Source organism: Ruditapes philippinarum, unplaced genomic scaffold (genome assembly GCF_026571515.1).
Source record: "Ruditapes philippinarum isolate M1 unplaced genomic scaffold, ASM2657151v2 ctg2852_1_1_1_1, whole genome shotgun sequence".
Taxonomy (NCBI): domain Eukaryota; kingdom Metazoa; phylum Mollusca; class Bivalvia; order Venerida; family Veneridae; genus Ruditapes; species Ruditapes philippinarum.
This window is the reverse complement of record NW_026867301.1, coordinates 42,494-65,042: the sequence shown is the minus strand read 5'-3', so window position 1 is coordinate 65,042 and position 22,549 is coordinate 42,494. Positions and strand designations below refer to the sequence as shown.

At 31.3% G+C, this 22,549-nt stretch overlaps 1 protein-coding gene across 1 annotated transcript; it reads left to right on the top strand.

Annotated features, from left to right (window-relative positions):
* Nucleotides 1–7,166: 7,166 nt before the first annotated feature.
* Nucleotides 7,167–22,048, top strand: LOC132735607 (uncharacterized). Its single transcript, XM_060722582.1, has 12 exons — nucleotides 7,167–7,303; nucleotides 13,000–13,140; nucleotides 13,573–13,767; nucleotides 14,171–14,407; nucleotides 15,088–15,273; nucleotides 16,273–16,446; nucleotides 16,939–17,079; nucleotides 18,109–18,244; nucleotides 20,197–20,318; nucleotides 20,789–20,825; nucleotides 21,361–21,383; nucleotides 21,988–22,048. Exons 1-12 carry the CDS (start codon nucleotides 7,240–7,242, stop codon nucleotides 22,020–22,022), a joined length of 1,491 nt encoding a protein of 496 aa, XP_060578565.1. The 5' UTR covers nucleotides 7,167–7,239; the 3' UTR covers nucleotides 22,023–22,048.
* Nucleotides 22,049–22,549: the final 501 nt, after the last annotated feature.

Below are 22,549 nucleotides of genomic sequence, written 5' to 3'. Positions count from 1 at the left end.
AATTAATACAAAAGACGAGCACATTTATTTAAGCTTAATATAATTTAATTCATCAATACAACAGAAAGATCAAATTCAATTTATTGATACATGTACACACGGAGATAATATTTAATTTATCAATTGCAATATTCAGTTAAAAAAATATTGTTCGTACTATATTTATTGATACTGTAAAACAGATGTAAAAATTACTGTTGAGGCATACGTGTTTGTTTTGTAGCTTAAATATATTAAATTTTCATTTTAAACCATTTATTATTATAATAGACATGTTTCAAATATAGTCTTTCTGAGTCGTGTTAAACAAAAACAATATACAAGTCATTGAGAAAGGGATATAATCGTCAAAAGTTGCATTATAGAAGGCAGTGAGAGTTTCCTCCCCTTAATTATTAATGACACTATGCCGTTTTAAAGTATATGTATTTATAATCACTAAATTAATGTTGTTTATTTCATTTTTGACAACTAATTTCAATGTGTTTAAACGTTTTAAGAGTAAATTGACATGGTTATGTGCCATACCTCTTTCGATTTTGCTTTTTTATGGGTCGACAACTTAATAGCAACAATCACTTTCATGAGAAGCGACGTCACAATACACAATAGTAACAATATGACTGATTAACATAAAATAAAGAGTGGGTAACATGATACTTAATACAAATGTTACTTTAAACGTTATTTTCATCACATGGGTACGGAATTCCATAAACGACAGCCTACTGCTCACTGCCTATTGCTAACTGGACAGCCTGCTGCTCACTGCCTACTGCTAACTGCTTATTGACAGTCTAAGTCTATGTATGGATCAAATAGAAGTATTCCGAATGTACACACATGTGCACCCGCCATTTTGTTGAAAAAAATCTGCTGGGAAAACAATAGTAAGTAAATTAAAAAGGATTATTTTATAATTAAGCCTAATAATTTGTAATTTCGAATTCATTGCAATGACTTGTGTATGTCCACCATTGCATACTGCATTGACTATGTTATGAAATGATTCCACGTGCCTCTTGCACATGTGATTGATAAATTGTCAAATATAGGACTCATTTTAGGGTAAATCAACTTAATAATAATTTATTCACAAAGAATATGTGTTCAACAATCAACATGGATGGGCTTGAGCCCACCACTATTCCTCGGTTGAGAGGCGGAGGTCTGGACCGTTATGTCAACACTCCCTTATTTTGTTTAGAATATCATAGTTTATTAAACTTTCATTTGACAATTTTATACATTTCTAGAAGAATATCTGTAAATACTGGTGAAATCACTTGTGAAATTTAGGCTAAACATTCTCTCATAATCAAAAATGTGTGAGTTCATTTACGAGATCATTTAGGTTCAGTTTTCATTGGCTGTTAGTTATAGCTTATAAATGTGTAATTCCTTATTAGATGTTTTGTAATGCATTTTTGTTAAATTGATTGCACTCGTGATAGTTTATGTTGCAAAGATATGTGCTTTGAAGGTTAATAATACAATAATATTATTGTAGAATCAATTTTATTCTAGTACAGAGGATGATAAATCTGACAGTAACATTTCAATGGAGGAACAGCCTATACTTTCAATGACTTGACAGACAAGTATCAGAACCAATACACCTGTATGAAAATATTGAAATTACAATGGAAGAGGAAAAGACTACATAAATGTATTGGCTCTTAAAGGCGAGTTTAACTCGGCTTCCTTCTGAAAGCATAAACAAAGACAAACTTGGCTGTATTCAAATTGTTTCAAAAACGTTCAATATTTCAATGACATAAAGAGTGCAAACATGAAGTGATAAATTACAGTTTTTGGACCAGCTTATTCTACTTTTATTAAAAGTCATCGTTATTCTCTTGTTTAAAATCAATTGTGCTATTGAAAAACTATGAGAAATAATAGATTCTTAACTATTTAAATTTACTTAGACAAAATGATCATGTTAATGTTACAATATATTTTTTGACGTGTTTGATTAAAATCCATCTTTTATATAATTTTTATAATTATCTTGTTAACAAACACACTTAAAAATGAACTTTTAGGTTGGTTATTTATTCTATTTCTTTTTGCAATTACCGCAAGTAAAACCAATGAGCAAATCTACCTTCGTACTTGCCAGAATCATCCAATGAAAGTCATTACTATTTCGAGGTTTGACAAGTTCAATTGACAATTGACAAGACAATGGTAAACAGTTCTAAGACATCGTGATAGTGTAGAGCTTCTATGATATGATATGAAGCATTTTTAAGTTACCTTTCTTACAACGTGTATATAACTTTACATTGCAGAGTATATTTACATTAATATAATTTCATAACAACTACATGTATATAATTCATAACAGAACTTTTAATTATAATTCTGCTTTTATATTAATTGCTTTTCCCGAATTTTTACAAATATTTTATATAGATTTTGATTTTTTTACAGGCGTGTCATAATTTTTATTTTAAATAACGGTGTATACATATTAGCTTACTGGTCTCATTATTGGGACTAAACATACTTTTTATGTGGTGTTATAATCAGTAAGTGTATTTTGTTTTCGTTTTAATTGTAAATAAAAAAGTTCTTAACAATAAAATATCATAATTTTCTTGTAATTTTGTTTATGTTTAGCTCCCCGGAAAACAAAATTATGACAAAATGAATTGAAAATGGTTATATATATGTTAACCATAGAGCAAAGTTTGTTTGTTGAATGTTGTAACATGACCAATTTGAAAAAAACAATATTCAACATTGTCCACATTTTACCCATTACTTCATGAGCATTTTGTGAAAAATGGCTGTTTTCATTGAAAAGTCTTTACAAGTTCAAATTGCTATTAAACTATAAAAACTGCTTCAATACTAATCAAACTTGGCACAAAATTTAATGTTGACTGGACCATTGCCTTTGTAACAACATGCCCAGACTTAAATTTCCTGTTACCATGGCAACGAAGGGACATCTCAAAATTGCCAAAAATCACTATTATGCGTTGATTTTTTTCATCAAAATTGATTTCAAAATGCTGCAACTTCTAAATGGATTGAGATAGAGTCAAATGCTTTTCAGCGTTGGTTACGCGTTACCTTATAATCAATCTGGGGTCATTTTTAGCCTCTCAAAAGTCAAAAATTTTCTTTTGCCTCCTTCTGGCAACCCCCTGATGTATCTTTTGGTTGGGGTCGCGCCAAAAATGTGGTCACTTTTTTAAACAGCATTTCTCAAACATAAACAAGTGTTGGGGGATAAATAAGGCATTTTTTCACCATTTGAGACAACAAAAAAGGGGGTGAAAAAGGCGTTAAAAGGCGTGTATATCGGGTAATGGGTTAAACAGTGTCTTAGTCCATCAATTTTGAATGGATGGGATCGCGAAAAGTATGTATTAGGAAGATGAAGATTACGTTATATCATTAGCTCCATAAGAAATACATCTGAAGCTCCAATATCTGGCAAGTTAACTGAATATATTTCTTCAAAACAGCTTTATAAGTTAACCTAGACACTCTTTTCTTAATACAATGAAATAAAAAGACGGTCGTCCAGCAATATATTGATTAATCTGTTTTCTATCATGTGGTTTTAATACCTTTATCATAAATTATAAAAATCAGAATGTAACAAAGGCAATATTGCAAAAAACTAAGAAATTACATGCGGAGGGCATTACATTGACTCAAATTTAGGATACCGCAGTTCATCATATCGATAAACAAATACTAACAATAATGCCTAAGTATCAATGATTTTATTATGCATCGACCTTCAAATTGTAACACAATAATTGATATGTTACTCGCTAGCTTTTTTAACATCTATTAAAGTAACATTTCTTGAGTCAAATCTAAGGCTTTGTAGAATTAAGGTATAAATGTACGGTCTACAATCACCAGAACAAGTAGTAACTTTTTTAGATAGAACTAAACGGTTCCATGTATGATTTGGACCATGAAGTGTGTATACTCTCCCAGTACGTTTAACGTTTATCAGAATAAACTACTGGTAATCCGAGACGTGACTGGTATATATATTTTTTTCTGAAAATCTATATATCTATGTTTTGAGAACCATTACCTAGATTATTTTTTAACAAAACATTATAGCATTATTTTCAAAATGCGAACTTAAAACTGACCATTGTGATTTAAATGTAAAAACAAAGACGTTCATGACATTACAAGGCCTCCGTTTAAAAATACCATTAAGCTCTATAGTTATAGGGTAGGGTCAATATCATTTAATGAACAAATATTATAATATACATGTTATATGGTAGATGTATCTAAGCTTGAACAAGGATATACATGTATAAATAATTAAGCAATCAGTTATATTTGGTAGCTCAAAATTACCGAACAAGATTTAATGACAGAAAAAAATTGTAATATTTGGTTAGTTTAACATTTCTATAAAGTTTACAGGTCTATGATTTGGAAAAGTTCCAGATGCCTGCAAAGATATATACTTATTTTTCTGCTTAGTAAAACGAGAATTGTACATGTATAAATGTAACAAGTTCCAAGCTTCAGTCAAAGTCTTTATAAATGATACTGAGTAATTACTTGACCAATACTGTTTTAAACGGCCTCATTGTAACATATAAACACATAAGAAGAAGGACATAAAAGTCAACATTTACTTTCAGGCAAGCAATTAATCGGGTATTAGACAGTTGTATCATAGTTTGGGGACCTTTCTGTTGAAAAAGTGTCAGAGTTAAATCGTATACATGTACATGCACAGTGCGGTAACTGGAGTGCAGGTATCAGTTACCCGCACTCCAGATCATGCCCGTTGATTGGCTCATTTTTGCTGGGGTTTACATATTGTGACGGCAGAGAAAGGGAAAGCGGCAGAAATATCATATTCAGATGCTCGATCATTGGTTACCTTTTCCCGGGGTTTAAAATTGTGACAACAGGGAACGTGTTTTTATGTTTGACTATGATACAAAAGAGAAAGAACACCAAAACACTCGGCAATCTGATTTATACTCGGGGGCTACGCCCCCTCGTACAAATCAGATAGCCTCGTGTTTCGGTGCTCTTTCTATTACGTGTAGCAGTATGCATTTATCAATTAACAGTAAGCATTAAACAGTCGCTGTAAGCATTAAGCAGTTTAAAGTAAGCAGTTGACAGTAGGCAGTTGAGAGTAGGCAGTTGACAGTAAACAGTAGGCTGTCGTTTATGGAATTCCGTAGGGACAGTAACTTTACAGTCCAAAACTGCTGCAATGCTGTGTATGTTTCGAAATATGCATTTATGATTAATTGATAAATAGTGGGTACATGTACATACATGCATGTCATAAAAAGATATATATGTATATACCGAGAAGAGGTGTAACAAAAGAGAGTAACAGAGCATTACGATTTTTTTTTATTTTAACAAATTTTGTTATTTTTTCTTCCATCAATTGTATAATTATTTATCAAATTATCATACATATTTAATTAAATGTACACTATTGCAAACGGCCGTACACAAAGGAAAATCAGGTGGCGTGAGAAAATCCTAATACTCAATGTACGTCACTACAGCTGCACGCTTTTCACGTACATAGATAATACTGCTATTGAAAATATTTTACAACCGCTAAGAAAAAATATTTATATTAAATCGTTTGTTACTCAGATAGTCAGAAAATAAGGTAGATATTAAATTCATTTGAACTTTACTAAGGAAATCGTTTAGTCTGTATTGTTCTAGCTATTAGTATTAAAATATTCAATAATAGAACGTGCTAAAATACAATATTTTTAAGGAGATAAAAATTTTCTGTTGATAATAATTCCTTAAATTTCAACACGTTTGGTCTGCTGAAGTAACTACATGTAAGTTGGGATGTATCGCTGTCTTTAATGACAGAAAAAAGGACACACTAACATATAATGAAATTCATCATCGACTTCATTTAACATACACATTTACGCTTTTCATGTGGAAGCTGTGAATTGCGTCACATTTATAATTTCCTGTCCTAAAATGAATAAAGCGTGAACCTTAGATAATTTGGCAGTATATTTAGATATGATTCAGATGATATATCATTTTAAATAGCCTATGGTTTATACCTTTGGATGAATTTTCAAGCTGACTGCGACATTTTTGTACGAATTGATCAATTAATACCCTTTTTACGAGTACATGCTTATAAGTATTGCTTACTTAGAGCGAGTTTTGATATGTCCAAATATATGTATGGTCATTTTGGTTTATTATGTTTTATGTTGTTTACCCACTTGTAATTAACTGTAGTGTTCAGCATATGATTATAACAAATGTGAGATATTTTCGTTGTATTACTTGATAATAATTTACTCCAAAAATGAATCATTCTCGATTTAAAAAATAATCCAGTGGATATTAAGACTTTTCAAATATCACGAAGTGTGCTATAATAAGAAAGGAAAATGGGAAAAATCGTGTAATACAATTTCAAATTTAATTTTATTTACCATAACACTCAGTTTGTATAATTTATAAAAACATGAGCAAATGAAGAATGTAAAGAGGACACTGTGATACTATCACAAAACAAAACAAAAACATTTTATAACACAGGGGACAACAATTTAGATTTATGTTGTTTTTTTATAGTTTTCGCGCTAAATTATTGACAAAAAAAACAAAAAAAAAAAAAAAACAACAAAAAAAAAACAACAAAGACAGCCATAATTTGGGTGACGCATTCAGTGGTTTTTCTTGAGAATGTTACATCCAGATCGAAAATGGTGTCGTTGTAGGCAGTATTGTATGTTGTAGGCTGCCGATGATGGCAGAAAGGCTCTGAAAAAAAACCAAGATAACTCTTTTTATTAACTTCTTTTATTCTTAGAGTACTTTTTATAGCAATGTCATGGTTTCATTTTATTTTCGTAGTATAAATATTCCAACAAATTTCATAATCTACCTGTAGTAATCAGTAAATTTTGAATTCCTGGCATTACTACTGTAACAGCAATCTGTCACCACTGACGCCCGTTATATGGTGTGAAATAATTTATTTAAAAATCATAAGGTTAATCAAGAGACGCACATACGCATATTATTAAATAGATGCGGACAATTTGTTGGGTTTTACGTGAACTGTATGACTCGTACATGTACATAAGGAAACTTACATTGTGCACTAAGTAAACAAATACATTTTCTTTAAGTCATTCAAATATTTAGTCAAATATTTAACTTCCGGGCTAAACAGTTTCAGTTGCTCTTGTTTATCATAGCATTAAAATGATGGATATATTTCGAATAATATCAACAGTGTTTATAATATTCACGATTTTCTACAATGCAGGTAAAGGAAAATTATTTTACTTTTATTACATGTTTTGCAGTAGATTACTGAATTATAACGGTTAATTATATTCCAATAATTTCACAGTAATGATTACCAAATATAATTTCACAGTAGCCGAACTAAAAAAGGCGTAAAAATAAGATATTTATCATTAATGCATGTTTTTTTCAGCGGAAATGATGTCAATCATAATAAAAAATATACGTGATAACTGTAGTTCGTAAATATTTACGAACGTTGTGCTGAAAAACATCTAAAATCTAAAAATAATCATGGAATTATATTTTGCTTCAACATTGTGACGTCATTATTTGATGACGTCATGAAGATAAGAGCATGACGTTACGCGGCAAAAATCAGTAAAATGGTGTAAAAATCGTTAAAAAATCATGAAATAAACAGAAAATTTGTTTGTTTTACATGTAAGATCAAATAATATTTCACTCGTGAACCCCAGCTATTATATTTTCACTCGTGGCTACGCCACTCGTGGAAAATATTGCATCTGGTGTTCACTCGGTGAAATATTTTTCGATCTTACACTGAAACAAACAAATATCCTCTATATATAGAATAATTATTAAATAACTTGTATACGTAGCTCTAAAATATAATATACAAATTTTTTGACAATTTTGAAGAAAAAAGAGTTTTTGCAAGTAAAAATAGCAAAATTTGTTGACCAAGAAAAATAAGCGTTCATCGCGTTATACTGTTTATTTCCCAACAGTAGCCTAAAACAATATCCATTTTCAATTTATTTTGAGTATAGTGTATATATGTTTTTAAGAATTAAATTTTATCATATTTTCCGCTATTGTCCGCGCCTCAATTTAACCATAAAAAGTTTTTTTTCTGTACTGATGGACGCATCTAGATGAAAAGTCTGCAATTAACAATAAATGCCTGTTCGTGTTTGTTCGGCTATTTTTGTTTAGTTCATTTGAACGTTACAAACTTTTCAATTTTTTTTTTTTTTTTTTGCTTTTTGGCCGAATTCGGGTTCCTTAAAGAGTCTACGGGTATAATATGAATAATATATTCAGCAGTTCTACTGTAGTGACACCTGGAGCGGGCATTATGGTCCTTGAAGATGAAAAAATGAAGATGTTACGATCGATAAAAGTCATGTTATTTAACCAAACTTTTGAAATGTACATAACCGAGGCAACTGCTGACATCTTTATGGTGTGGTTGCGCGTGAAATTTTTTGGGAAAAAAAAAAAAAACTTTTCCCGTTTATACGATTTCCGATCAGGTTTCGATCTTTACAATACTGGTAGGTTGACACACTGATGGTTCGTATAAAAGTAGGAGGTCTTAATTTGTTTGTACATGTACTTTTGTCTTCATAGTTCATATATAAACATTGTAAGTCCCAGGTTTTCTGAACATTGTTTGTCCCAGGTTAACACTATAAAATTATTTACTTTCGTAGCATAAATATAATGTTAGTATCCGATGAAAGAAAAACAACAGAGACAACAGATTGCAATTGAAAAATGAAATAACGATACTAATAATGGTATAGAAAAATCCTCATTAATTGCTCGAACCCGCAACTTCTGGCCAACTCCCTACTAGAATATTTACTAACAGAGTCAAAATGCTTTTGAGTATATTAAATTTTCATAATTTTATTATTATTTTTCAGTAAGGATTGCTGTTAAGTCAAAGAAAAACTCCGTAACTGTCATTTTATGTGAATATGGACAAATAGACAAAGGATAACGTCACAAACTTGTTTAAAACTTGAAGAGTTTAACACATTTGTGTAAATTTGTGTATTTTTTCGAAGATTTTAAATTTGATATGAATCCTGAACGTTTTATCAAATAGATATAATTATGTGTAAATAAAGTGTGCGCGCCTTAGTCGGCTAACTTCAGTTTCACCATCTTCATCATCATCATCATCATCAACTTCATCATCATCATCATCATCAACTTCATCATCATCATCATCATCAACTTCATCATCATCATCATCATCATCATCATCACTACTATAACTATAAATATTACAAATTTTATTTTTGTTATGTGTTTAAACATAAAGATGCATTAACAAGACCTTGTACAAAACAATAGCTATTCATTGTTAGTCCGCGTTGTAAACGAATAGATTTCGACTTTTCAAACTTCCTAGTCTCGTTTTTAACACTAACAATGTTTTTACCCATATTATATATTTTTGTCTTTGTGTTTAACAAGTTCATTCATAACGATATATAAATGAACAAAACCCTTCCTTATGAAATAACATGGTTACACTATAAAATTTCCGTTTTCAAAACAATAGAAGTAAAGACTAAATTAATAGAATAAGATTCTTTCTGAGCCAGATTTACCTTTGACAGTAAACCCAGACTATCATCAATAACTCATTCTGTATACAACATACATGTTTGTGGCACCGTTATATGTCGTAACGCGCTCAATGTCGCATTTGCCGCCATCTGCCGCACCAATTCCGCTGAATATCACAACGGTAATATCGCAACACTAGCGTTTAATGTCGCAAGATCGATATTCATTATAAAATTAAGTTCCCTCATGGTTTGTTATCACACATGATAAAAATACAAAATTTATGATTCTGCATACGTTTCATTTAGTTAAATCATATTTTATCGTTTGTTTTCTATGCAAACACATACAAGGTCAAATGCAATCATAAGACAAAACATTAAGGAATAAATTTGCAGTATTTACATGGATGCTGTAGTTTACAAAAACCAAAATGGTCGGACCACAAGTTTTAGTTTTAACATCATATACCAGTGCACTTTAAATGTAATTTTTGTTTGCAATTAAAATGTAAAAATCCTGAATTTAAGTATAGTGTGCATGTAACACCTTTAAAGTAATATTGATTTGCGTACTTTTGCAACTTTATAACTCCCGTGGGTTAGAATCCCGCCAGGGTCTTATAAATAAATCAATTTCTTTAAATTCTTTAAGTGACCAAATTTCTTCTTTATGTATTAAAAACCTAATTAGAAGTTACACAATTCAATTGAGCTTTTTAATTTATATTTAGTCTTCTAAAGCTTCTCCTTATTGATTAATTGATTAATAAACTACAAAAATATTTTTGTTCCTCCTAAATAGGATTTTCAAACTTCTTATTAAGAGCTACAAACTTGTAACTAGGCTTATTGCTCCTAATTTTGTGTACATTAGTTGCAACATTGAGTAAAGAATAATTTTCTCTATTTTGGAGAATCAAAGTTAATTAATTAGCCTGTTGTAGTTCTAAATCAAAAGTGAAAACATCCTTATTTTGCTTTTAAAATTCCTATACAGAAATAACAAATTCGTTATTATGCTTTTAAATCTTTTTTTTTTTTTTGAGAGTTTGCAACACTTTTTGAAAGCGATGTTATTTTTATAAAGATTTTCGACCATGCGACCACATACATGCATCGAGGACATGTTTAAAGAAAGTGACCGTGCGACCACATACACGCATCACAATAATTCAACTTCTCTTCAGAGAAAGGGAAAATAAGTTGTCCGCCCTTTTATTTAAGGGCAAACTTTAAAATCATGCCACTTCCTCATTTTTGTTAAAAGGAGGCTAATTTCTACAAATATGCATTGAGTTGGTTTATATACAGCAATAGTAACGCCAACAAAGTGGGGTATTGGTTTATGTCCGCCAGGAAATTTAAATAGATCGTATATAATTCCTTTGGAAATTTTGAGTTAAACTTTAATGATTCTTTTCATTCTTAGTATATAACAGAATTTGTCTAATTTTGCAAAACATGAACGTTTCTAAAACGTTTTATATGCATTAAATAGGGGAGTCATATTTCACATTTTGTTTGCAAATATTAACCTGGGGGAATTTTTGCGGAAGTGCATTTAATTTTCATATTCGACTTATACTACTTTTAATAGAAAATGAAATGTGATTGGGGAAAAAAACTTGTAGAGCCGACAATGCTGACACTGGTAAGACTGTACATATCTGAATTTGTAAAATGCATTATATTTTTAAGACCTAAGAATATCACGAGTTAGTCAGCCATAACTACAGAGCCTGCCTGTTCAGTCAACCTTGCTACTATGTATCTCTATACTGGTAAAATAATCTCGGTTCCAGCATTGTAAAGGAACGTGCAGTGTTGTTAACAGTGGTCATATTTACACAAATGCTTTTGATCTAAGCTGATTTAAAATCCTTTCAAATTCTATTACACAGATTTCAAATCCGCCTTTATGCCTATGTAACAATGGTATATGCCTTTAAACTTGCATTTGTTATATTTTCTTGTGGAAAAAGTTATCAGTGCATCAAAGAAACACTTTTTAATGACACACAGTAAACGTAATTTCAACATCAGACAGAGTTCACCAATTCAATGCCATTTCACATTATTTACCTAAAAATATAACGATTAACACTACGACTATAAACTTAACAGTGAATGACAAAACATATTACTTACATACATAGGAAAATTCGTTCGTACTAAATCGTGGTTTGTCCTGATACATGTACCTCGTGTCAATAAAAAGCTTTTTCTATGCACCTTTCGCATAAACATGTTGCCTGTTATCAGAAAAAGTTTACAAATGATAGAGTAAAGCCTTAATTGTGGATAAAAGTACGATACCAATAATAAAAGTCAGTTTGATTTTCTGTAAGAGTGTTAGCCAGTTTCGGAGTATCTTCCGTCATCATAGGCAGCCTCAAAATACATGTATATTTTCGCCCACAAAGGCAGCATTTCTCTTCGGACGCCTATAACATTCTCAAAAAAAGACACACTGGGTTTATATTTTGATATTAGGGTTGAGGCTTTCATCCAAGCATGTGGCTGTTACACACGTTAATTAAAAAATTGGCTACATAATGTCATTTATGTTTATGTTACGTAATCGTCAACATTTGCTAACAAATATCAAACCAGTAAATGTTTTGTAAACGCTTCAACACCATACTTATAAACACTTTCATTTTTGGTAAAAATACAACACATTTGCTTATGCTTCAATAATTTGGTAAAATTATTTAAACTAATAAAGTTACTGGTTAAGGATTACTAAATTGATTTCGCTACTTATCACATTACTATTTCTTAGCGCAATTAAGTCTCTGTGCATAAACAGATGGTATTGAGTGAGTGTAAGTTCGATACTTAATTAAAAAAAAAAACAACAGTATGCTCAAAGAACGCCCAGAACAGTAAAATTAAAAAAAAAGCACCAGGCCGGTTTTAATGGGTATTGTAAGCTATAAAATGAAGACAGTATATAACATGAAAGTATTAAGACATTGTCACTTCTGTGTAAGATACATGCAATTTTAACTAAAAAAATTCTGTTCATTTAAATTAGAAGCCATTATTTATTTTTGCAATACTTGCAACAGAAACTGAAATTAAATTTAGTATAACAATTGGCTTCAAATAGTGTTTAAGTGTTATTTTATTGGGTCATTTTAATTCTAATGATAATGTTAAACGCGCATAAAGACTAAGAAACGATAAAAAAATGAAACGTTTGCGGAACTATATTTTATATTTGATGAATACATGTATATAGGTCCTGTAAATAAGACGAAAATCCTGGAGTCTTTAATTTATTATTACAAGTATTATCATTATTATTATTATTATTATTAGTATTAGACTCTATCATTCTATCATTTTTATTATAATCATTATTATTATTTTGCAGACGCAGAATGTGGGAAAAAGCTTTTTGGTGTTGGCTGCAGATTCCGGTGTCACTGTAAAAATGATATACAATGTGATGAAGTTACCGGGCAATGCTCGTCAGGGTGTGACCATAACTGGGCAGGGCCAGGCTGCCAGTACCGTAAGTCTAATTAACAATACCTATTTAATCTTTTTGCCCTCTTAAATAATCATCACCATTATGATCATCATCATGAATTCGAATTATGTTTCTTCTCAATAAATTTGGAATAACGATGTCCAAATAAGGATTTTAATTCTCCGAATTAGATTTTTAAAATCCTTAATAGATGTTTCAAGATCTTAATTTGGCTTTTTTGGGCTACAAATACTGTGTACGGGGATGACAAAGTTATAATGAGAATTTTATTTTTCCTCATTAGGCACCTTATTCCCTACTTAGATATTTTTCTCCATTAAAATTTCTTGTTTGGCTCAAAAAAAAAAAAAAACTTTCACAGAACAACATATTCTTTAAGTGACGGAGTTATTAAATATTTTGTATTCACTGTAAACAATGCTTGCGTCATACGTGACATCATGTTTTTAATAGGAAACATCGCAGTCGATTATGTCTTCACGGAACATTCGGATGAAAAAAAGACCAGCTCTAGATTAGCTATAGATGGTGATGTATCTACATGCACTGATGTCGACATCGGAAGGACCAAACCCTGGTGGAGAATATGGTTGTCAAATAACTACACCATAACCGAGCTGGAAATCGTAATCAACAGTTCACAAATGGGTATCTAAGAAAAAAAGTTTTTTTTTGCTTGTTTTAGACTAAACTTTGTATGTTTGTTCTTATGCGTACAAATTTATTACTTAAATCATACGTAAGTTGATATTGTGCTCATTTTTCACTGTCAGTTTGATTTAAATACGTAACATCTTTCAGATAAGTTATACAAATGATTATTGAAAACAATGATAAAGAATATGATACAATATATAAAAACGATCTAAATAAAAAAACAACAAAAACATAAATAAAACCAAACAAACAAACAAACCACAACTGCCCAACTCTTTGTAAGAATTGCACTTTTCCGACACATTCTAATAGTTATTTATTGACAATTCCTTTGGTCATGTGGATAAATTTCGACCAGATGCAAAGTTATTTTGATTTTTATCTATTCTCACAGAAAATTTTAAAGAGTTCAAGATAACTGTTGAGCATGTACCAGAATATCTGGCAACGAAGACAGATTTTAACGATTACATTGTTCCAAAACAAGCAATATGTTTTCAAAACAATGCCAACATACGAAATAAAGTCATCAATATCGTCTGCACAAATCCTGTGGTAGGAAACCAAGTTCGACTCCGACTAGGTGGACGAGCAACAAAACTTTCGATATGTGACTTCAGAATATTTCAAGGTATATCACATTGGTGTATATAAGTGTCTTTGTTTGTTTTCAGCCTTAAAGCAAACCTGTTTCTATTGTGTTATTCATTTATCATAGAAACTTTTTGCATCTTTTCTAATGTCTATATCTTAAATATTTTATCCGTTCTGTCGTTGACTTATCATAGACTTATCGTTTACCTTGTATGTGTCAACTGAAAGTTACTGGGATCAAAGGGCCAAGAAATCGTCACTATTTTCTGTGCTGCTTCTCATTTCTAACAAATTGAAGTCCCCTTATTAGTTATAATTTCCAGATCTATCTTTAAATGCATGCAATCAGATGGGTTAAGAAAGTGTCAATATTACATAAAATGATACTATAATAGAAAAAATCGGAACACAGAACAACAATGGTAGGTAATGTCCTCGGAATGCATACCCACACATTATTCAGTTGAACGGGGCCACGGACATCCAGTGGTGCACCGTCAGTCTAATGCAAGTCTAGCATGACAGTATGATAGCAAATGTAGATGATGTATTTTTATCATTGGGCCCATCTAAAGTTAAACTGTAGAATATTAATATAAATGTTTAAGTAGTGCATTGGTAGTTCTTTGATACTTTGATGCTCTTAACGTTCCAAATACACGCAATGGTTAACTGCGTCATTATAATACAGAAGTGAAGGTAAGTATACTCTTTCAGGTCGAAATGTAGCGTTTAATAGACGAACTGATCAAGATCCCAGCATCGAAGGAGGAGAAAATTCATCCGTCGTCGTGGATGGTAGCCCAACAAATGGCAAATGTAGCGTCACACCCTGGTGGAGTGTTGACCTTGCGCACATAATTGTAATAAACAGGGTGAATATTACAACGACAAATTCAAATGGTATGTTTTCCTAATATAATCATATCTTAAATTCAGAATATAACTCGCGCATGTGTAACACTTGCCAATTTGCGAGTATGTTTTTCTTTCCTCCACAGGTCTACCAGATTCCGTTCATTTTATAATGTATTGTATTAAAGAACTTTAACACATATATACACACATTTTGTGTGTTCCATGATAATCTGCGAAACGAAACATTAAAATCCATAAACGGACATATTTCTGATCAAACAAAACGAGTCCATAAACAAAACATTTGATTACAGAAATTATCATGATTGTACTTTTTCCTAATGTACTTTTGTCCGAATGGAACATTTTGGAATGTTTTTGTGATCTGATTTTCTTGTTTACACCCTGTTAGGTTGCTCTATCATTAGTTTAACATGCAGTTAATCATACAGAAATTATGTTAGTTTTAGTATGTTGAAAGCTATTTATATAGTTTCAGTTTTAGTTTATATATATGCGTATAGCATGTATAGACACATTACTGAATTTGTTTCTGGAACTAACCAGTACTATTCAATAAGTGTAAGTTTCTTGCTAAAGGAAAAAGTCACAACTTACCTCTGATGAGATTTTAACCCGCGGAAATACTTAAATTAGGACAAAAGAAATAAATGGCGGATTTGGGTGTTAATACCATGTTTAAAAGTAATATCTTATACTTTGCACTTTCAAGTTTGAACTGTCTAGTTTGATTAGTAAAACTATCCTTTATGCTTCACACGGAGTTCTCTTAAGTTTTAATTTGATGGTTCTAAAAGGTAATTTTCCAAATACATGTAATTGCTAAACTAATTTTGTTTCTAACTGTTGGGTAATAATTGCACCTTGGACAAACTAAGAAATCAAGGAATTGTAGAAAATTAAAAGGCCTTATAAAAAGCAAATATGAATCATATTTAACTTTCGAAAAACTAATTCTGTAATGCATTTTATATAATAATATAATTATGTTATTTCTAATCGTAATTTTCTACGATATTAAAGGCTTCACGATACTGTTATCTAATAACTCACGTGACTGGATTCCAGTCTATAAGGATAATAATTCGGTACCAGCGGTAGCGAAGACGAACATTTCAATAGATGTCACTGCTCGATTTGTGAAAGTGGAAAATGCTATTAAACCATTAACCCTCTGTGAGGTTCAAATTCTAGGAGGTACAGTCTTAATTATTTCTTCATTTTAATAAATAATAAACCATACTGCAGGCCCTCATTTCAGGATTTTTGGACAGAGATAGGGTCTAGCTATGTACCCCAATAAGTAAATCATTTTACCACCTAACACAAAAGACCAAAAACTGTATCCAATATCAAAGTTGAATATCTCCACATTATAAGTGATAGATCACACCGATCTGTTGTCATGAATCGTCTTGTTTGTTGTTCATGTTGTTTTGTACAATTTGTGTTCGTCTGCTCGCTTACTTAATAAGGGAGAAGTAAATTCTTCAAATTCTATGTTTTGGCTTTTTGACTAAAGGTTGTTTAATGAACGCAACAACACATGTACAGCCATTTATTTGAAAATTTAAAAAAAACTAAAAGAGAAAAACAAAACAACAGCAACAACAACAACAAAATATGTTGCATCTGAAACTAATAAGAAACTTATAACAGAGCTTTCATTATCTATGACACAATTCTTAGATTGCCTTCCGAATGTTTGCGGGTTCGACTGCGCAGATCCATGTCATTGCAAGAAGTTTAACTCGGAAGTCAAAATGTCAGGCAACTGTTCAGATGGTTGCGTTGATAACTGGACAGGAGACAAAAAGAAGTGTGACAGAGGTGACACCATTTCATCATTAATTTAAGATGTAGATAAAACTTAAACAGAATACATTCAATAGCTTGTACGTTAAAATATGCTGCAGAAAATATAAGACTGTTATTGTAAGGACCCACCGCCATAGTGACCGAATGAAAATGAAAATGAAACACCGCGTTGTTCGTTTGTTTTGTTTGTTTGTTTGTTTCATTTTACGCCTTTTCCCAACAGTATTTCAGTCATATAGGCGGGTAGTTTCCTAACCATCGTTCTTGGAGAGTTACACCAGTACTAGACTACCTTTCTCCGCGCTAAACTACCAAAGCATCTCCCGGGGATCGAACCCACGCCAGAGAGGTAACTGGAATAGAAGTCATCAACTCTAACCTCTCGACCACGGAGACGGTCCGCGTTGTTCACAATAAAGTAAGATTGATCCGCGTTGTTCATAATAAAGTAAGATTAAATGATACCATAGAAAAGATACCAGCAATTTAAGGTTATTTTTAAGGAAATGTTGCATACAAACCAACATCGTCTTTTTGAGACATAGAAAACTACATTACACAAACATTTGATATAAATATACTGCTTGCCAACCAGTTCCCGGACAAGGCAAGTTTCCGGACAAGTCTCATTAGGGCGCAATTGCTTTTAAGTATATTTATACAAGTTGATTGATAAAAACAGCGGTATGCTTTTAAAGCTCGTATTTATAAATTATAACGTTTTACACACAACAAAAGCGAGACAAAGATATTACCCCTATTTGTCTGTCTTTTGATTTTTCATTATTTGATAAAGTTCACAACTCAAAATCTGGCTTATCTGGAAAAAAGACTCTTGTGTGCTCCTTTGTGTAGTATTTAAGATGACATGCATAAAAATCTGGCTTCACTGGTACCTTTGGTAAAAAGGCCCTTAGATGCTCCTCCAGTTAGTATTTCAGATAACATGCATTTCAAAAGTAACTTCTGACAAAATATGAATTCCTTGATAGTTTCTAAATAAATGTTCTAAACAAACTTTATTTTTGGATATAATTTTAGTTGTACCATGTGACAAGCCATCTGGTGTAATCATCTCAGAGATTGCATTAAGCTTGTCAATGATAGGAACAGTCGCGTTAACTGCTGTGTTAAGTGTATTAATTACCATATACGTCATGAAAAGGAGACAATCAAGGTAGGATTTACTCCAAGCACACTTTGAATTTGCAGTAGCATTTGACCCATGAATATTGTAGATGACGTTTAGTTTTGTATTTGATATAAGCTGTTTTTACTTTCCAAATTTTATTTGTAGATAGAAAGAAAATTTGTAATTTTGAATCAGGTAATTTCGAATCAGGACCAGCATTGTTTTATATAAGTCATAGCAACGAAAACATAGTGATTCTATTTATAGTCATAATGATTCTATTTATAGTCATAGTGATTCTATTTATAATATATTTCTACTAACCAGTGATTCTATTTATAAAAATAGTAATTCTATTTATAGTAAATTCCTGCTGACCAATCACAAAAGCGTTCCTGTGTCTAATGTATTATATTATGGAGAACATTTTGACTTCTAAATAAAAGTCGCCAATTTACTGAGTAGAGTAATCACGGCTTAAAACATGACATAACTACACCTCTTTTACTTTTGAGAAATTCTTAATACCGGAACATATTTATGTATTTTGTACCTACGGAAGCGTCCTGGTGCCAGTTTAACATGTTCTATAAAAAAAAATAACTCCTATGTAGGAGATATAAAAAACCTGATTAGGAGTTTATAACTCCTACGTAGGACTTTATAAGTCCTACGTAGAACTTTTTAAGTCCTACGTAGGACTTTTAAACTCCTATGTAGGACTTTGTAACTCCTACGTAGGACTTTATAAGTTCTACGTAGGAGATAAAAAAGCCTAATTAGAAGTTTAAAACTCCTACGTAGGATTTTTTAAATCCTACGTAGGACCTAGTAACTCCTACGTAGGACTTTATAACTCCTACGTAGGACTTTATAACTCCTACGTAGGACTTTTTAACTCCTACGTAGGACTTTGTGAGTCCTACGTAGGACTTTGTAACTCCTACGTAGGAGATAAAAAGCCTAATTAGGAGTTTATAACTCCTGAGTAGGACTTTATAACGCCTACGTAGAAGAACACTTATAAAGTCCTACGTAGGAGTTATAAACTCCTACGTAGGACTTTTAAACTCCTACGTGGGACTTTAAAACTCCTAATTAGGTTTTTTTATCTTCTACGTAGGAGTTATAAAGTCCTACGTAGGACTTGTTAAGTCCTACGTAGGAGTTATAAACTCCTTATCAGGCTTTTTAAACTCCTGCGTTTGAGTTATAAAATCATACGTAGGAGTTTGTAAGTCCTTTGTAGGACTTTAAAGCTCCTAATTAGGTTATTTATATCTCCTACGTAGGAGTTATAAAGTCCTGCGTAGGACTAATAAAGTCCTACGTAGGACTTAATTAGTCCTACGTAGGAGTTTTAAACTCCTAATTAGGTTTTTATTATCTCCTACGTCAAGTCCTACGTAGGAGTTACAAAGTCCTACGTAAGAGTTATCTTTTTTATAGAACATGTTAAATTGGCACCAGGACGCTTCCGTAAGTACCAGTAACTATTTCTTTTGAGACCATTTGGAATTTTTCGCCAAAACAATTAGAGAGTTATTACGACGTTATACATTAAAAAACGGATATTCTTCTATTTTTAGATTTAAGAAATTCTACACACAATAACACATTTTATATGTTTCTTCATTTAGTAATAACAACTTTCACCTTTTAAGAATTTTTGGAATCTAGCTCCAAATTCAAGAGAATAATGATTATACCTAGATATTTAGAAACGATTCAAGTAATAATTCACATGATATTTCTGCGATTAATGCTTGATTTTGCAGTATTTATCATCATATTGCTACTGCCTTACTTAAATAGAAAAGGTTATTTTAACCGCTTTTTTTATTAATATACGTGAGTTATTAGTACCGTTTGCAATGTGCAATTTACCTTCTTTTTCACTTCATTTAAATACATTTTTGCCATGAAAATGTGCCATTAAAATCAGCATGAATTTTAGCTTGCTGCTTTAATACATGGGAACATTTTCTTTAATTAAGTACAAGTAACACAAACAGTAGTCAAAGGCAGGCCGAGGTTCCGAGACGACCAAGGCCGATGGCATCAAGGATCAAAGAAAGATTCCTTTCTATATACTACAACACAACACTTAGACCAAGAAGTAAGTCAACTGATCATGGTGTTCACTGTTTGCATTTTAGTCAATATTATTTCTTATTTAGATTTTTTCTGTGTCTTTTTGTGTTTTTATTTATTAAATAAATCTCATAATTCGCTGATCGAAGGACCTAACCGGTTTACCAGTTTGCAATTAACTAATAAAATAAGATAATGATAACCTATTTCTATGCAACGTGATCAGCTAATTTGATATAGTTTTCCTCTTACATGATGAACTTGAAAGACAAACAAGTCCATTTAGCATATTGAGCGATGCAAAACGTAGTTTATAGTGTTCATTATGTATTATATCAATCAACAGAAAGCGAAATGAAATAAAATTGAATATTATGATTTATGCTAATATATTCACACGATACTTAGTATAACTTTTTCATATCTTAGTAACTTTTTAAAAATTAAAAAAAAATGTTTTTTACGACTTATTTTAGAGTTTGACATATTTTTCAGGTCAGAATAATGATAAGGAGTATGACGATCTTGAACTGTAAGAAAATCCTTTTATCTGATAAATAAATAATTGTCTGAATATTTAATAGCCCTTAATGAATTCATAAGAGGAATGCTTACATTCGACTCAAATGTGATAGAAATTGTCTAGGAATCATGTTTAATGACATTTAATGAATGTATTTGCCGAACGCTTAAATTTGGTTCAGGTATGGAATTTCTAAGTCTATAAACATAACTGGTATCTGTATGTCCAAATTAATGATTGTAAATTGTATGCCTATGCCAAATCTGATAAATTGAATTCGTAAAATCAAACGTGTTATTTGAATCTGTATCCGAAAACCTATAATTGAAATTTGTATGCTCAAACTTATTATTTGAAATCGTATGCGCAATCTTATGAATTGAATTTGTATACCTAAACTTATGATTTGAAACTGTATGCGCAAACTTATGAATTGAAACTGTATGCGCAAACATATGACTGGTATTTGTATATATGAATTTAATTATTTAATTAATCCTTCATTCCTTTATTTATATCTTTATTTAACATCTATTTTTTTCAGACCCCATAGAAACAGAAAGAAAGGTAAGAAGACTTTATTATGAACAGAAAATACATTTTATTTACACTTTTTCTAAGTATAACATTTCGAAAGTAAAAAATGATAAAGGACCAACGTTGTGGCAAGAAAAATGACGATTTATATTTATCGTACACGTAATTGTTACTTTAGGTTCTTTGTGGTTATACCATGTTTAAAACATTGCTTATTTTATGAATGTTCTATGATAATAGGCATCTTCAGGACCGTTTGATATTGGCCTTACCTTGTGCTATTCAGTCAGTAATTATTTTTAAAACTCCCTAAAAGTGACGAATGGTTTCATCAAGATTTAAAGATGGACTAATAAATTAAAGTTATTTAGCGTGGTAATGGAAGCACCGTATTTTACGTTCAATATGGTCTGAAGTGTCCCATACAATGGTGCATTGTCCGAAAGGTCCAAATAGCTAACCCAAAACGTTTCAAAATCTGTTTTTATTTCACAAACCTTGTCATTTGTTATTTGATTTTGTATTGTAATCAATTGCAATTCCTCAAAAAAATATTTTAATAGCTTGAATAATTCAACATGCGCAAATGCAAATTGATTCTGCGGAATACTGATTTTTCTATTTTTAATTACAGATCAAGAGGGCTATACCGATCTTGAGGAAAAGTAATTTTTTACTATACTTATTGTATTGCTCTGGTAATATTGGCCTGAATAGCGGTAGGTAGTTGTTGTTGCTGTTGTTGCTGTCATAGTTGCCGCCATGTCATCCCAAACCCAGGGCGTTATATTACTATTTGTTTTTTTTTCGGTTAACAATTTGATTTAAGGCTCAGCAGGCCCCAGGAATACTATCAATTTTATTTATGAAAAACTATTTTTGGTATATCATTATAGTTTTCGAAGAAATTCTGGTTTGTCGTAAACATGAACTTTTTTTCTGTTTCTATTCTCTTGGCAATTGGTAGAATATAGTGAACGGGTATTTGTATGGAAGTCATAATGCTACTTGTTTACATTTTGCAACATTTGCTTCACATTACTGTATCTTCAACTTTCTTCAGCTGTTTTATATCATTAATGTTCTAAATCCATTATTAAAGCATTATCTAAATGCTTGACATTTGTAAAGACAAAAAGACAAATTATATATGAATTTCTGAGGCATCATCTGCCTTTAAAGTTTAACTTCTTGAA

Coding starts and splice junctions, on each gene's coding strand:
- LOC132735607 (XM_060722582.1), top strand. CDS start 7,240: ATGATGGATATATTTCGAATAATATCAACAGTGTTTATAATATTCACG. Junction 13,768..14,170: donor AATCAACAGTTCACAAATGG/GTATCTAAGAAA, acceptor CTATTCTCACAG/AAAATTTTAAAGAGTTCAAG. Junction 21,384..21,987: donor CCATAGAAACAGAAAGAAAG/GTAAGAAGACTT, acceptor TTTTAATTACAG/ATCAAGAGGGCTATACCGAT.